Genomic DNA, 16,971 nt, shown 5'->3' on the forward strand with positions numbered 1-16,971 from the left:
TTGGGTTCATCTCCAATGTCGAGTCAGTGTAATGAGAACCCCTTGAATGATGATCCCGACACAGTCAAGGGGGAGTAGAATATAGTGTCAAAATCCGGTATCTGGATAGCCTTGATGTCGAGGGGCACTATGGATACAATCCATAGTTGTTGACGAAGATAGCCGTGGGGATGGACAGACTGTGGAGACCAGCGACAACGTTAGAGTAACAAAGGTTGTCAACAATAGAGTCTGTAGAGCACTTGACGTAGATGGCGGTGGAAATGAAGATTTTTCAACATGCTATGGTGAGGATAATGATGAGTGGGAGTGGATAACCTGAACTGCACAAGGCATCCGAGTCAAAGGCAGTGGAGAAGCAAGCATGCGGAGTGGCACTGGAGGCGGCAATGATGAGGAGCGGTACTCAACAATCATCGAAGTTGACCGAAAAGAAATTGAAGTTGTAGGCCACTTGGACAATTGAAGAAACCGATTTGGACAAAAGCCAACAACATAGAAGGTGGTGTTGACACAGATGCTGAAAGTGCTGATGTCTCAAGGCACTTCGGGGCAGTAGAGGTCTTGGAGTCTTATGCTTCTTCTTTTTATGATATTTGTGGTGGAACTCCTTAGAGACCTCCCTCAGCCTCTTAAAGGCTTCTGAGGGGGAATCCAACAGATGCTTAGATGTCTGAGCTGACTCTGAGACAGACAATGCTGTTGATGTAGACAGCATCGGTGGGTGCAAGGTGATCTCATAAAGCGCAGCCCGCAGCCAAAATTCCCAACTCTCCAGGTCCGCTTCGAAAAGGAGAGGCAGATTTTACAAGAGTGGACAATACGCTCCTCTCCTAGGCATGGTAGATACAAATCATGCCGTTCTGAAGATGGTAAGGTGCCGTGACACAAGGAGCAACAATTAAAGATTTTCCTCGGGTCCGTGAGATAGAAGACAAACAAGCCCAAACAGAAGACAAAATCAAGGTCGAGACAGTCCAGGCTCTAAGCTGAGAAAATAAGCCACCAAACAACTAAATCCAAAATACTAGGCAGGAAGAGGAGTCAAAACAGTCCGAAAGTTTGAAGAAAACAGTAGCTGATTCAGAATAAATGCTGTTTGTTTTTTCTAGGAACTGAGACGAAGAAGCAAATCCCTAAAGAAGCATACCCTATGGTGTTTAGAAGAGTTAGACAGTTTAAAGGGAAAATTTGGTCCAGGAATGGAAAGAGTTATAGGGCAAAAACATGTTTTCTCAAGGAAGAACCACTATTTGCTAAATATGGTTAATACCAAACCTGAAGCAAGGAAGGTGCCTCTACATCTCTTAACTGTGGGCACACAACAGGCAAGCTGCAGAATTACCCTTTTCATTTTGCCATATAATCTGATTCAGCAATTGTGAATGTGTGGTTCTTAATTTTACGCTACTTAAACAGGCGAAAAAGTAATGTCATGTAAACATGGTACAGAAAGCTGCATGATCTAGAGCCTGATTTTAGTAGAGATATTGTTTCAAAACTACAAATAATGCAGTTGCTGTATTTACAAGAGAATTGTATTATGACAAAATAATATTAAATCAATTGTATTAGCTGCTTACCACTGTGTATATAAACCATTTTCATGCCTGCTTGAAATACTAATCCACCTAGAGATGGACATTATCCAAGTGTAATCAACAATTACTTATGACAAGTTGGACCTGCAGCAAAATACTGCATGTATTCCCAGCCTCTAACATAACAGGAATGCTCTTGTTCAGGGCTCTAGATAATCTGAAACAGGAGCCTTGTAGTACTTTTCTGGACTCGAAGGGCTGGGGGATAGGGCTATAGGATACCACTACCCCACCCTTTAGATTTTCCTCTGTTGCACTCTACAGCATTAACCAGTTAGGTCTGGCTACTAGCCCTGAACCTGTGAATTTTATTTGCTATATTGTGGGGATCAGTATCTAAAGACTGGGAAAGGAAAAAGGTATCCTTTCTCCTTTCCTTTCTTTCAGAACATCCCTGTAGAGTACAGAGATTTTATTTTATTTTATTTTAAAAATCTAAATTCATGGAACACATCCCTCCCCCACAGTCTTAATCCACACCCCTCTAGGCTACTTACTACTACTACAAATATTTATATACAGCTATAAACTGTTAGGGGCTTAAGCAGACAAATCCCTTCTCTTCCCTTGCCTCAATTTCCATTTTCCCCATTTCAACAGATACCTTACCATTCATTGTGTGTCGGAAACAGGATGCTGGACGAGATAGCTCTGCTGGATTAGGCCAAGGCTGCCCTTATATTTTTAACTGCCCTCAAAACAATAGACCTAATTTGCAAGACTCACACACCTGCCCAATTTAGCATTCCTTTAGCTTGTCCACTCCCTTGTTTTCTATCCACGAGGCAGAAATGAGAGCTGCCCATGCATAACAGTGTAGAAATCCAGCATTTTAATATAGCTGAGACTAGGTCACAGCAGCATATTCTCTCCTTACCATCAAAAAGTAGAAGCAAATAAAGGAATTCTCTATAGACATTACAGTATTTTCTCTCTATGCTCTCAATATTCTGTAAGGTCCATGAAGCATAGTTTTGGTGTGGGTTTTGTTTGTTTGTTTTTTTTTTAAATCCCTTTAATTTACAATTTATATAACTGTGTACCTAGGGAGCCTCCTGAATAGTCTGATAATACTACCTTATTTTCAGGTGGTCTCAATTAGCTTTCAGACAGGCCTTCAACCGCTTGATTTTACTCTACAGTTCATATCCTACATTTTACTGTGATCAGAACACAGTTCTGTCTGCATTAGGAGGAGATAATTTTCATCAATCCCTCTTCCCTCAGCTCCCTGGATTCTGAAAAATGTGTTCCCGAGGGCTAGGCAAAAACCCTCCAGAACAGAGTGACATGCAACACCAAGGAGATGGGGAAAAATAAACCCCTATGTGCTGAGTGGTGTGCCTTTCACTTGCAAAAGATATAATGACAATATAACCTTTAGAGTGAGAGTGTGTAAGATAGTGATACTTTCTCTAGTCCAGAGAGTCATTTTACATGACTGTTGTATTCATGTAAAAAACTTGGACACGATGCTTGATTATTATTTTTTAAAAGTCATGATAAAGTGGTAATCTAGACATAAATATCAACAGATGCCTACAGGCAACACCTGGTCCTGAATAAATTACTTAGCCAACTATTTCAGCATAAACTATAGTTTCTTACATGCCAAAATGGTCATGCAGGTCAACTGGAAGGTCTCAACAGGTCTCAAATAAAGTTCCAATGTGTATTTCAGCTGGGGGGGCGGGGCAGAATTAGGAAGGAACCAATCACAGTTCTCAAGAAGACTGTTTTAATAACTCCAGGGATGATCAAGAAAATATTTTATGATATTTTAATGTAATCTGGTTCAAATAACATGAACCTCCAACACTGAGAAAGAGGACATACATACCTGTGAATAAAGCCCATCGAGTGAATTGCATCTAATGCAAGAACAACTTCTGCAGTATAAAATCTTGCCCATTTTTCAGGAACATCATAGTTGCTCATTAAATTCACCAGGTCCCCACCAGGCATGTATTCCATCACCATATAAAGGTAACGATCATCTTGGAATGCATAAAATAACTATAAAAGAAACAAAATCAAATAACTGAATGTTCCATTCACCATCTTATTAATGCTTTATTTAAAGAAAAAGAAACATTGGACTTACCAAGAAAGGCTCTTTTTCACAATTGAGGAGATCTTTGTTCCATTTATGGGTTGTGCACTGCACATGCTCCAAAGACAGGACCTATTTATTTATTTAACATATTTCTATGCCACCCAACACTTGCATCTGGGCATAGCTAGCTTCCTGTCTGGAAGGAAGCAGATCCCCAGGTCCAGGACTGTTGTGCAGAAGAAAAAGGACAAGAATCACACATATCCTACATAACACAGAGTAGAGAAGGAGGTATAGGTATACCGGTATAAGCGAAAGGGGGCGGAAACAATCATCCTCAGGTGGGTTGGATGACCTCCTCGACTGTGAAAAAGAACCTTTCACAATAAGTCCAACATTTCTTTTTCCACAGTTAGAGGAGATCATCCTTCCATTTATAGGATGTGCCCAAGCTGACAATGTTAAGGAGGGAGAGGATGCGAGTTAGACCATCTGCTATAGGACAGTACACCCATGGGCAGCCTGAAGGAGGAAATTTTGTAGTGTTTGAAGACAGAAGTTATGGACAACCAGGTAGCTGCCTTGTAGATTTTGAGGAGAGGAGTATTGGCCAAAAAGCCCACTGAGATCACCAGGCTGTGGGTAGATTGAGCAGAAATGCCTCGAAGAACAGGCAGGTTGAGAGCTTTATATACCAAAGATATGTAGGATTTGATCCATCTGGATAAGTGGACTTTAGAGACCTTCGTGCCCAAAAGAGGCCTGGTGAAAGGAGATGATGAGAGAGTCAGAACAGCGAATAGCTTTGGTCCTTCATATGTAGATGTGGACAACCCGCCAAATGTCCAAGGTATGCCACGCCCATTCTTTTGGGTGAATAGAAGAGGGGCAAAAGGAGGGAAGGACCATGTCTTGGGAACAATGGAACACCGCATTAACCTTGGACAGGAAAGTCAGGTCCAGCTTCAACACCACAGTGTTCGGATAGTAGAGGCAAAGTTCTCTGCAGATAGATAGGACCCCAAGCTCTGAGACCCTGTGAGCCAAAGTGATCGATGTAAGGAACAGTACCTTTAAGATAGGAACTTCAGTGCCAGTGGTCCAAAAGGCTCCTTGTTGAGTGCATTGAAGACCTTGTTGACATTCCAAGATGGATATCTGTATGTAGTAGGGGAAGCTAGGTTAGTAGCTCCTCTGAGGAACCAACGGAGATGAGGATGTAAGAAAAAGGAGTTGGCAGTGGCAAGGTGAAGCATTAACAGGGCAGATGTTTGAAGCTTTTGAGTGCTTGGGCTTGGGCCAAGATCCAATATGGACTGGAGAAAGGCGAGAACCTCCGGAATGCTTGCAAAGAAAGGATTGATCCTCTTCCTGAGGGACCATTGAGAGAAAGCCGCCCAAGAAGTCTGGTATATGAGGTTAGTGGAAGGGTGTCTAGAAGCCAGGATGGTATTTTGGAGCACCTTGGAGTAGCCCATACAAGCTAGGAGAAAGTGCACAACTTCCAGGAGCAAAGTTGGAGACACTGGGGCTCTGGATGAAGGAGCGAGCCCTATGCCAAAAGGTCTGTTCGTGAAGGAAGATGCCAAGGGGATCTGACTGATAGATTCTGTAGATCAGAGAACCAGGGTCTCAAAGGCAAGTTTGGTGCTATGACTTCCGCTCTTTCGAGATGCAGCTTTTGAAGTCTTCCTATCACTCCCATTGCGGGGGGGGGGAGATAGGGGAGGCCTACAGGCAAGGCCGCTGTCAGAGCATCAGTCAATTCTACCAGGTGAGAGAAGAAGTGGGAGAACCTGGGGAAAAGGTGATTGTGCAGGAGGCGAAGAGGTCCATGTCTAGGCTCCCAAACCGGTGGGTGATCTGGCAAAACACTGAGATATGAAGGTACCACTCTGTCAGGTCAATTGTTTGGTGGCTGAGCCAGTCAGCCTGGAAGTTGGTTATGCCCAGAAGATGGTCCGCTGAGAGATGTTAGATGAATCTCTGCCCAGAGAAACAGTTGATAAGACTCCGCCATGAGAGAGCAGGACTTGGTGCCGCTCTGGTAATTGATGTGAGATTTCATGGTAACATTGTCCATGCGGACAAGTATGTGAGTGTCTTGAATAATTGGCAGGAACTACAGCATGGCCAGGTGGACTGCACACAGCTCTGACCAATTTATGTTGTGCTACTTCTCCTGGGACTTCCATGTGTTTTGTGCATATTGGCTGTTGCAATGAGCTCCCCATCCGAGGAGGCTCACATCGGTTGTGATCAGTGTTCCCTCTAACAGGGATTCCCAGATGTTGTTCACTACAACTCCCATAACCCCCAAGCAAAAGTCATTGCAGCTGGGGATTCTTGGGGTTGTCATCAACAACATCTGGGAATCCCTGTTAGAGGGAAAACTGGTTGCGACTATTACCTGATCTGGTGCTGTCAGGGGAAGCCCCTGGAGAATGGCTGATGACAGCACCAACGTAAAGATAGATGAACCATGGGAGGGAAGTGAATCTCCTTGTGTACACAAACCATAATGTCCTCTTGGAATGGAAGTAGTCGCCACTGGAGAAGATGCGAGTGCCAGCAGATACACAGGGTGCACACTAGGCAAGCAATCATGGAACCCAGGAGTTGTGCAAACAGCATCAGGTCTGAAGTCTTTGTTAGGAGGGGCTGAATGAGGAGGAACAATTTCTCATGGTCTGTGTCTAAGACTGCCCCCAAATGTTGAAGGAATCGAAATGGAGAGAAATGGCTTTTTTGGTGATTTACCAGAAAGCCATGGTTCCTGAGAACAAGGAGGGTGCTGTTGAGCCTGGGGAAGAGAAGGGGCCACCCATCCTCAAGTGTGTGATGACAGCCACGATCACCTTTGTAAAAACTATCAGAGTTAAGGATAGGCTAAAAGGGAGAGCCCTGTATTAGTAATGCCTGTCACTGTAGAAAACCCTGAGGTATCTGCAGTGTTCTGGGAGGTTCAGGATGTGTAGGTAGGCCTCCGCCAGCTCGACAGATGCCAGGAAGTCTCAAGGAAATATCACCTCCTTGATCGTGTGCAAAGAACTTCATACAAAACTTCCGTTTCTGGATGAGGGCTGAAGCCTTCCGTTTCAAGTTGAGGGCTGCCCTCCAGGATCCATCCTTCTTTGGGACTAGGAACAAAATGGCAAGCAGGGGGAGCAGGAGGAAAGGGCTTGACTTTTGTCGGTCCCTCTGCCTTTCATGGACTGTGACATCTGGCTCCCTCTGTTCGTAGAAGCTCCCCTCCATCTCCCAGCCCGGATGAAGAGCTCCCTGTCAGCCTGCCAGTTTGTTCCAGCAGGCTGCCTTCCAGGATTACCTGACTTGGACCACCTGTTGCTGGCTCAGCAGTGTCTCATGAGATGAGGGACTTCTGGGCTTCTGAAGGCATATATATTTCTGAAAGGCAAACCTGAGGCATAGCCGACGGTGTCGCCAGCAGTTCGTCTGCAGGCAGCTGCGGAGAGTATAATGCCCGGGGGGGGAGCGCAGCTAGAGATTGTTGGTTTTTTTTTTATTGTACTGTGTTGTGCCAGGCCTTTTTGCAGATATGTGTTTGGGCTCTCTTGAGTGGGATGGTGCAGGGGGTGCGTATAGCAGTTCTGGGGTGGATATTGCTGTGGTGGGGGGGGGGATTTAAGAATCAGCGCAGGCAGAGCAGCTGGCCATTACAGGGGGAGGGAAATCAATAATTTAGTAACTGTTTCCACTTCCAACTGCCTTATCAACTCTCAGGCTTTGGAGAGCAGATCCAACTACGCACAGAGCCTAACCTTGCTCCTCTGCAATGCCAGGTCAGTTAAGAATAAGACTGAAATTGTCCATGATTTGATCATGGATGAGGGAGCTGACCTGGCATGTATAACTGAGACCTAGTTGGCGGAGGCAAGTGGTCCAGTGTGGGTGCAGCTTCTCCTTCCAGGTTACTCTGTTGTGGAACAGGCTAGGGGAAGTGAGCGGGGGGGGGGCTAGAGTGGCAGGGGTCCATAAGAATACCATTTCCCTTACAAGGGCCCCTGGGAGACAGTTGACTTATATTTATCAAATTTATTTACTTATCTATCTATCAGATTTGTACACCACTCCAAACTTTCATGTCTAGGCGGTTAACAATAGCATCAAGCAAGTTAAAACATATACAAAAACTTAAAACAATTTAACCATTTAAAAAACAAACAGATTAAAACCTAAAAATTTAGAAAGCTGAAAAAGCTTGAGTGAAGAGGTGGGTTTTCAAATGCTTTTTAAAATTCTCAGATATGGGAAGGATCTGTTTCAGTAGGGAGAGCATTCCACAATCCTGAGGCCACAATCGAGAAGGCCAGACCCCGTATGGCCACCAGCCAAGCTGGCAACAACTGAAGACGGACCTCTCCAGATGACCTCAATGGGCAGTGGGGCTCATAATGAAGAAGACGTTCTCTTAAATACCCAGGGCCTAAGCCATTTAGGGCTTTATAAGTTATAACCAGCACTTTGTATTTTGCTTGGAAACCTATTGGCAACCAGTGTAGCTCTATCAGCAAAGGAGTAATGTGGTCTCTCCAAGATGACCCAGAGACCAACCTGGCCAACGCATTCTGTACCAACTGGAGTTTCTGGACTACGTACAAAGGCAATCCCACATAGAACACACTGCAGAAGTCAAGTCTGGAAGTTACCAACATATGTACCACTGTTTTGAGGTCGTTCACCCCAAGAAATGGATGCAGCTGGCGTATCAGCCGAAGCTGATAGAAAGTCCCTCTGGCCGCCGCCTCAACCTGAGATACCAGAGAGAGGTGCTCCCAGACTGCGAACCTGTTCCTTTTGGGGAAGTGTGACCCCATCTAGAACAGGCAGATCAAAATCATCTCTGGCATTCTGATCCCGCACCATAAGTACCTCCGTCTTATCTGGATGCAGTCTCAATTTATTCTCTCTCATCCAGCCCATTAGTGCTTCCAGGCAGGCATTTAGGGAAGTTATGCCATCTCCTGATGATGACGACGACATGGAGAAGTAGATCTGGGTGTCATCAGCATGCTGATAACACCCTGCTCAAAATCCCCTGATGATCTCTCCCAGCGGTTTCATGTAGATGTTAAATAGCATTGGTGTATGGAGCCCTAAGGGACGCCATACTTAAACTCAGATTTTGAAGAGCAACAATCTGCAATCGACACAATCTGGAATCTGTCCGAGAGGTAAGCGCAGAACCACTGTAAGACAGTGCCTCCCACTCCCTACACTCTCAGATGTTCCAGAAGGATATTATGGTCAATAGTATTGACAGCAGATGAGAGATCCAAAAGGACCAACAGAGTCACACTTCCTCTGCCAATTCCCAATTGGAGATCGTCCATCAGGCCAACCAAGGCAGTCTCCACCCCATAACCTGCCAGAAAGCCAGTTTGAAATGGGTCTAGATAATCAGTTTACTCCAAGAACACCTGGAGCTGAAAAGCCACTACCCTCTCAATTATCCTGCCAAACCATGGGAGATAGGAGATAGGTCCTATAATTGCTCCACTCTGAGGGATGTAATGCAGGCTTCTTTAGAAAAGGTCTAATAATTGCCTCCTTAAGAAAAGGAAGCACCCTGCCTTCCCTCAGATAAGCATTTATCATTTCTACCAGGCCTCCTACAACGGCCTCCCTGCTAGACAGAACAAGCCATATTGGACAAGGGTCAGTAGAACAAGTGGTAGGCCACACTGTTCCATGCAGCTTGTCCACATGCTTAGGAGTCACAAACTGAAACTGATCCAGATGAACCATATAAGAGGAGTTGCTAGACACCTCCAATTCAGACATCAAATTAATTGTGGAGTCTCCATCTAAGTCAGCCTGAATTTCATCTGCAAAAAATTCTTTAAACACATCACAGCGGGTAACGGATGGCTCCAAATTCTGATTCAAGGAAGGGGGGGTGCAAACTAGCCCCCTCACAACCCTAAACAACTTCGCTGCACGTAAACTCGCAGATGCAATATGGGCAGAAAAGAACTGCTTCTTTGCCACATATATTGCCTGAGTATAGATCTTTAAATGTGCTCAATGTCATAATCTGTCAGATTTGAGTCGAGTCTTTCTCCACATGCACTCCAGTTGCTTACCTTGCTGCTTCTGCCCCCGTAGATCTTCCATATACCAAGGAGCCAGTTTCAAAGTGGGTCAGAGGGGCAATTGTGTCTACTGAACTGGTGAGCATGATGTTCAAGTTCTCCACCAGGGCATCAACAGGATCACTGGCAGAGTCAACAGTAAATCCCTCCAAGGCTTTTTGGAATCCTATTGGGTCCAATAACCTCTTCGGGCAGACCATTCTAATAGGCCCCTCACCCCTGCGAAGGTGGGAAGTGGTCGTAAGCATAACCTTAATCAGATGATGGTCCGTCCATAATGGGGAAATGAAGACCAAATCAAGTGTGTGACCTGCAGTGTGCGTCCACTTGGGATAGGCCCATTGTTGTCATGGCCACTATGAACTCCTGAGCTACCCCCCAAGACAAATTGGTCCCAAAATAAACATTGAAGTCCCCCAGCACCAAAAGTCTGGGAGACTCCAATGCGAGTTCTGCGACCAAGTCCGTGAGCTCAGTAAGGGCTTCTGTTGGGCAGTGGGGCAATTGGCACACTAACAGCAGTCCCAATCTATCCCTGGTCCCCAAACCTAAGTATATACATTCAATATGGTCCAATACCCTAACAGAGACCCTGGTAAAGGAGATGTTATCCTTATAGACCACAGCAACTCCACCCCCCGCCCCCTCACCTGCTCCTCTACAGAATACCCTGGAGAAAGAAGCTAGGACCAGACTGTACCACTAGCCTCGCGCAACCAAGTCTTGGTGATGCACACCAGGTTGGCCTCTTTATCCACAGTCAAATCATGGATGAGTTCAGGTTTATTTTGGACCGACCTGGCATTGCAAAGGAGCAAGATAAGGCTATGTGGGTTGCTGGCAGTGCTCCCAAAGGTCACAAAGCTGGCAGGACAGCTGGAGTGAGAGACAGCTATTAATTTTCTGACTGCCCTTCCCCTGGAACAGCCTGCTGACCTAACAATATTACTTCTTCTATTCCTCACCACCACCAGAATAGCTGCCCCACAATTAACGAAGGCGCCCCTACACGTTACAACTATTTCAACTCAATCTCAGTAACAAAGCTGGCAAACCTACTGCTGCAACTCCTCAAACAGCCAAACTGAATATAGTGTACCCCAACCCTCAGTTCTACACCGAAGATCGGCACCAAAGGCTGGCCCCCCATTGCTGGCTGCCTGCCGCAGCCCCCTTCCTTAAAAAGCCAGAGTATTTCCTCTCACAAAGGACTCTGGGCAGGGCTGGTGTAATCAGTCAGTGCCTACAGGTGGTTAAGGTCAGGCACTTGGAGGAAGGGAGGTTCCCAGTCAGGCAGCAATGCTGTGGTGGTCTGAGTTGTTCTGGCCAGCAAACCAAGGGTAGGGAGAAGGCAGCTATAAGTCTCCCAGCCAACCACCAAAGGAGGCTTGATAGTAAAGAGTCAAAGCTCACCTCCTCCGATCTTCTTCAGATTACAACTGATCATATATTGAGTGTGTATTTCTGAGGATGGGTACTAGAGACAGATTGGGGATTCTGTTGGTGTACTGTTCACCCTGCTGCCCAACTGACTCTCTAACTGAGCTGACAGAAGTGGAGTTGGTGTTGGAGTCTCCCAACCTTTTGGTACTGGGGGACTTCAATATCCACTTTGGGGCTGGCTTGACTGGTGTGGCTCAAGAGTTCATAGTGGCCATGACAACTATGGGCCTATCCCAATTAGTTTCTGAACTAACTCATGTTGCCAGCCACACATTCCATTTGGTCTTCTGTTCAGATCGGGGGGGGGGGTTCCCATGGATGGGGGATCCGGTGGTTTCCCCATTGTCATGGACGGACCACTACCTGTTTAAAGGTTGGTTTCACAGCCACAATCTGCCCCTGCAAGGGTGATGGACCTATTAGAATGGTCTGCCCAAAAAGGCTATAGGACCCAGCTGGTTCCCAAAAAGACTAAGAGGGTTTTGAAGTTGGTGCAGCCAATGATTCTGTCGATGCCCTGGTGGGAACCTGGAATAAGGAACTCACAAGGGCAGTAGACAAATGCTTCTAAGCGTCCCTTCCAACCTGCTTCAAATATGGCCTCTTGGTATACTGAGGAACTACAAGGCCTGAAGCGGCTGGGTAGACAACTGGTATGCAAGTGGAGGAGAACTCAGCTCAAATGTGACAGGATGCAGCATAGGACCCATTTGAAGGCTTATGCAGCGGTGCATGCAGCAAAAAAGGGATTTTGATCGGCGTGCGTTGTGTCTACGGGTTTGCATTCAGCAGAGCTATCCCGGAATGTGAGGAGTTTAATTTCTGCTCCAAATCAGTCCCCGGAAACATTCTGCTGTGACACTTTTAATGGGTTCCTTGCAGACAAAATCTCCTGTATTTGGGCCGACTTGGACTCCACTATTTCTGCACTGTCTATGAAGGTGTCCAGCAATCCCTCTTGCAATATTAGGTTGGGTCAGTTGCAATCTGTGATTCCTGAGAATGTGGACAAGCTGCTTGGGGCGGTGCGGCCTACCACTTGTTCTCTGGATCCTTGCTCAACTTGGCTGCTTCTATCTAGCAGGGAGATTGTTGGAAGTGGCCTAATTAACATCATAAATGCATCACTGAGGGAGGATAGAGTGCCTCCATGTTTGAAGAAGACAATGGTTAGACCGCTTCCTAAACCTTCCCTGGACCCCTTAGCAAGGATAATTATAGGCCACTCTCCAATATCCCTTGGTTGGGCAAGGTAATTGAGAGGATGGTGGCTGACCAGCTCCAGGCGGTTTTAGAGGGAACTGATTATCTAGACCCATTTCAAACTTGCTTTACAGCTGGCTATGGGATTGAAGTGTGACTCTGCTGGCTCTTTTTGATCTCTCGGCAGCGTTCGATACCATCAACCATGGTATCCTTCTGGATCGCCTGCGGGAGTTAGGGATTAGGGGCACTGCTTTGTAGTGGTTCCGCTCCTATCTCTGGGGTAGATTCCAGATGGTGGAGCTTGGTGACAGTTACTCTCAAAACAGAAGCTGTTATATGGAGTATCTCAGGGCTGCATTCTGACACCAATGCTTTTTAATATCTACATGAAACTGCTGGGTGAAGTCATCAGGAGGTTTGGTGCTGGGTGTTATCAGTATGCTGATGACACCCAAATCTACTTCTCTCTTTCATCTGCATCAGGAGATGGCTTTCATTCCCTAAATGCCTGCCTACAGGCAGTAATGGGCTGGATGAGGGATAACAGATTGAAGTTAAATCCAAGCAAGACAGAGGTGCTCATTGTAGGGGCTCAGAATCTGAGGGATGAGTTAGATCTCCCTGTGCTGGATGGGGTTACACTCCCCCGGAAAGAGCAGGTACGGAGCTTGGGAGTACTTTTGGACCCAGGCCTCACCCTGGTATCTCAGTGGAGGCTATGGCCAGGAGTGCTTTCTATCAGCTTCGGCTGATTTGACTGCTGCGTCCATCCCTTGAACAGGATGATCTCAAAACAGTGGTGCACCAAATGGTAATCTCCAGGCTTGATTACTGTAATGCGCTCTACGTGGGGCTGCAGTTTGGAAACTTCACTTAGTTCAAATGCGGCAGCCAGATTGGTCTCTGAGGCAACCTGGAGAGACCATATTATGCCTGTTTTGAAACAGCTACACGGCTGCCAATATGTTTCCAGGCAAAATACAAAGTGCTAGTTATTACCTTTAAAGCCCTGAATGGCTTAGGTCCAGGTTACCTTAGAGAGGGCCTTCTTCGGCATGATCCCCACTGCACATTAAGGTCATCTAAAGCGGTCCGTTTCCAGTTACCACTGGTACATCTGGTGGCGACTCAGAGGCGGCCTTTCTCTGTAGCCACTCCTGGGCTGTGGAATGCACTCCCTGCAGAAATCCATAATCTGAATTCATTACTGGCCTTCAGGAGAGCCCTCAAAATCTATCTGTTTGGCCAGGCCTTCCAGGGCTTTTAAATTGTTGTAGATGTTTTTAATCTGTTGTAACCTGGTTCCCCGGGGTTTTTATACTGTGTTAAATGTTTTAACTGTTAATTGTTTTAAATTGTTTTGTTTTAATGTAAACCACCCTGAGCCATTTTTGGAATGGTGGTATAGAAATCGAATAATTTTTTTTTAAAAAAAAACCACACCATATTTCTGTCAATGGCATGGGTTCGACAGCATTGATCTGTATCAGGTGAAGAATGGCCTGTTTCATCTGAAGTCGTTTGTCCGGATCCTTGGAGATACGAAAATGTGGTCAGAGGAGAGAGATAGGAAGTTTAAGGTGTATCCGATGGCAATGGTAGTGAGTACCCAGAGATCTTGATTGGTAGCTTCCCATGTGGGTAAAAGTGGTCATCCTTTCTGACCAGAGAGCTAACATGAGTGTCAATAATACTCTCTCTGATGAAGGAGAAGTCTCATATGAGGATACTGCCACTCCTATTCCTACCTCTACTCATCTTCTGACTTTGAGATTCTCCTGTCTAAGGCAAAACATGCCATCAATGCCATTGCCCTTATAGACACCCCCCAAGCTGTGTCTCGTCTTCATCAAAATGAGTTTCCATCTTCTACAGTACAAAATGCTATGGTTCCTTCCCCCCCCCCTCTATTTTGCAATGTCATGATGGCTGAGTAAGGCGCTCCCATCTCCACCAAGCCTGTGGGGATCACCTCCAAGAAACATAACACCTTGCTTCAAGATGTGTCCAATCTCATGGCTGTTCCCTCGGTGGATTAACCACTAGCGAAACTGGTTTCTGACTTGGTTGTATTTAAAGAGGGGAACAAACAACTTAAGACTCCGAAACAGGGCCATTTGTAGTTGGAATCTGACTCCTTCCTTCAAGATCTGCCCTGAGCCTCAGAATTGGGACCTTCTGAGAGGGAGCCCTCCTGCAGGGCTCCAGCAAGGGAATGCTGCATATTGTTGGTTATATGTGCAGAACACAGTAGCCCAAACAGCCGAAAACAAAGAAGGAAAACAAAAGCAGAATGAAGCTATTGATCAAATTACTAAATAAGAAATTAGCTTGGAGTTTTTGGAAAATAAACTAGCTGATCTGGCACAGAGCATCTGTGCTCCTAGTTCGCCACCACCCTCCACCCACCCACCCGCAGCAGCCGCCTTCTTCTTGTTCCCTGACCGCTGCCCACCTCCATCCCCTTCTTTTGCGCCGCCCACCCTGCAAAGCCAACTGCCAGTTACAGTTGCTTGGCCACTCTGCACACTGGTCGTGGCCACTCAGTCACCCAGCCAACCACCACCACCATTTTCTTCGACCATCCAGCCACCACTGCTACCATATTCCTTCTCTGGCCCCGTGGCTATCTGGCAGTTCTCCAAACCCTCACCACACATGAGGTCAGCCACAGGTACATCTTAGATAGATAAATATAAAGAAGAAGATAGGTGGGAGGGAACTAGCCACAATGCTGCAGAGGGAATCGGGAGCTCCTTCGCAAACCTGTTTACTGGAGCAAGACAAGACTGGAACTGGGGATTTGCCGCCTTTCAGGCAGGAAGCTGGCCACGCCGACAGTTCAAAAAAGATCCTGGTTTTTGAGCATGCTCAGTGCACAACCCACAAATGGAAGGATGACCTCCTCAAACTGTGGGGGGGAAATAAAGTGTAATTCACAGAATTAGGAAGATTCTTTGTTAAAAGTTAAAGAATATTGCAAGAATACTTTCAGCAGCACTACACATTTTACAAGTTCATTACTCTTAAAAACCAGTAGGTACAGACTTGTTAATTTTTAGTGTTTACCTACTACTTTTTACTGTATGATCACAGGCTGTAATATAAAAGGAAAGATTGTGCTGTCAAGTCGATGTCGACTCCTGGCGACCACAGAGCCATGCTGTTTTACATGGCAGAATACAGAAGTGGTTTACCATTGCCTTCCTCCCACGCAGTATGAGAGGATGCCTTTGCCATCCACCTCCAGCACCTTCCTATATCGCCACTGCCCAATATAGGTGACTACAAATGTATATTTACTAGGAACAATTTTGGAAGCACACCAGCAGGGATTCAAACTAACAGCCTCTTGCTGTTAGGCAAGCTGCTTCCCCAATGCGCCACCGCAGCTGCATGTAAAATTGTTAAAATGAGCTATGAAAGACAAACATTTAAAACATTCAATAGATAATTCTGCAAGGTTTTTGTTCACTCATATTTATACAAAAAGGTGTTTAAAGTTGATAATCTGTTAAGAATATTTACACACCACTTTTCAATAAGAAGTTCAATTAATTAAACAAACTACTTATAGATAAGTTAATATATAAGATAATAATAATACAGACTTATTGTGACTTGTAACTTCTGCAGGTTTGTGGGGACCAAGTAGGATGGTTTACACCCATCTGGACCAATGAGATCTCTGGGTGCCTTCATACACACCACTCCAAATGCAAAACCTCCAGTTCCTGGAGATCAGCAGCAAGACAAGAGTTTTTTGGCGATGGGGACCAATATGACATCATTAGTCATGTTGTCCAAACCCACCAGTGCTCCTCTCCCCTCTTGCACGTGTTTATAGACATTTAGTCCTGGCAAGGAGGATCTGGAGCAGCAAATATTCCAAGGCTTTCTGTGGTGGGAACCATGCAGGTCTTTGCCCCTTGGGAGCTGCCTCTGTGAGGGCCCCCAGTTCTTGTCCCTCCACTTAGCAACTTTCAGAACAGGGAGGTGAATGGAGCACTCTTCCTTAAGGACTGCTTGTGGGAATTGTTTTTTGCCTCTGAAGGAATACAGAAAGAGGGCTATGATTTGCCTCAGTGAAAGCAGGAGAGGGAGAAGTCAGAGCTTTCTTCAAACAAATTAAAAATGGGACTTGAAACACTTTACAAGCAATTTACTGCATGGTTCTACAAAGTTTCCCTCTGAATCCCCCCTTCCTCCCCTTCCACTGAATTAACTCACAACCCTCCTTCCCGCCTCATTTTCATTCAGAAGAAAAAAAAATTGTTCAACAGCAGTCCATTCACTTCCCTGTCCTGTAATCTGCTAGGTGGAGGGATGAGAACTCAACAGCAAGTCCCAATTCTGGGAGAGGAACTGGGAGCACAGTACAGCTCCCCAAGGGCTATTTGGGGAGCAAGGCTTTGGAGAGGACCCAGGCCAGGAACCCAATTTGGCTTTTCTACCTTTCTAAGCTGGCTTTTCTGTCTTTGCTTTCTTCTCTTCCCTATCCTCATATCAAGTTTCCTGTGATTGTTCTTCCCTAGGGCACTAAGAAGAG

General features: G+C 45.8%; 1 protein-coding gene across 2 annotated transcripts in view; it reads right to left on the reverse strand.

Annotated features, from left to right (window-relative positions):
• ROCK1 (Rho associated coiled-coil containing protein kinase 1) overlaps window positions 1–16,971 on the reverse strand; it is a 272,534-nt gene that overhangs the window by 147,797 nt on the left and 107,766 nt on the right. For both annotated transcript variants that reach the window (XR_008305444.1, XM_053242579.1), the window contains exon 5: window positions 3,442–3,617. Coding sequence is in view for 1 of the 2 variants with exons in the window: in XM_053242579.1 (XP_053098554.1) it covers window positions 3,442–3,617 (176 nt within the window). In the remaining variant the exon portion in view is untranslated. The remainder of the gene's footprint in view (window positions 1–3,441; window positions 3,618–16,971) is intronic.

The sequence above is a fragment of the Hemicordylus capensis genome, chromosome 4, assembly GCF_027244095.1.
Source record: "Hemicordylus capensis ecotype Gifberg chromosome 4, rHemCap1.1.pri, whole genome shotgun sequence".
Lineage (NCBI taxonomy): Eukaryota > Metazoa > Chordata > Lepidosauria > Squamata > Cordylidae > Hemicordylus > Hemicordylus capensis.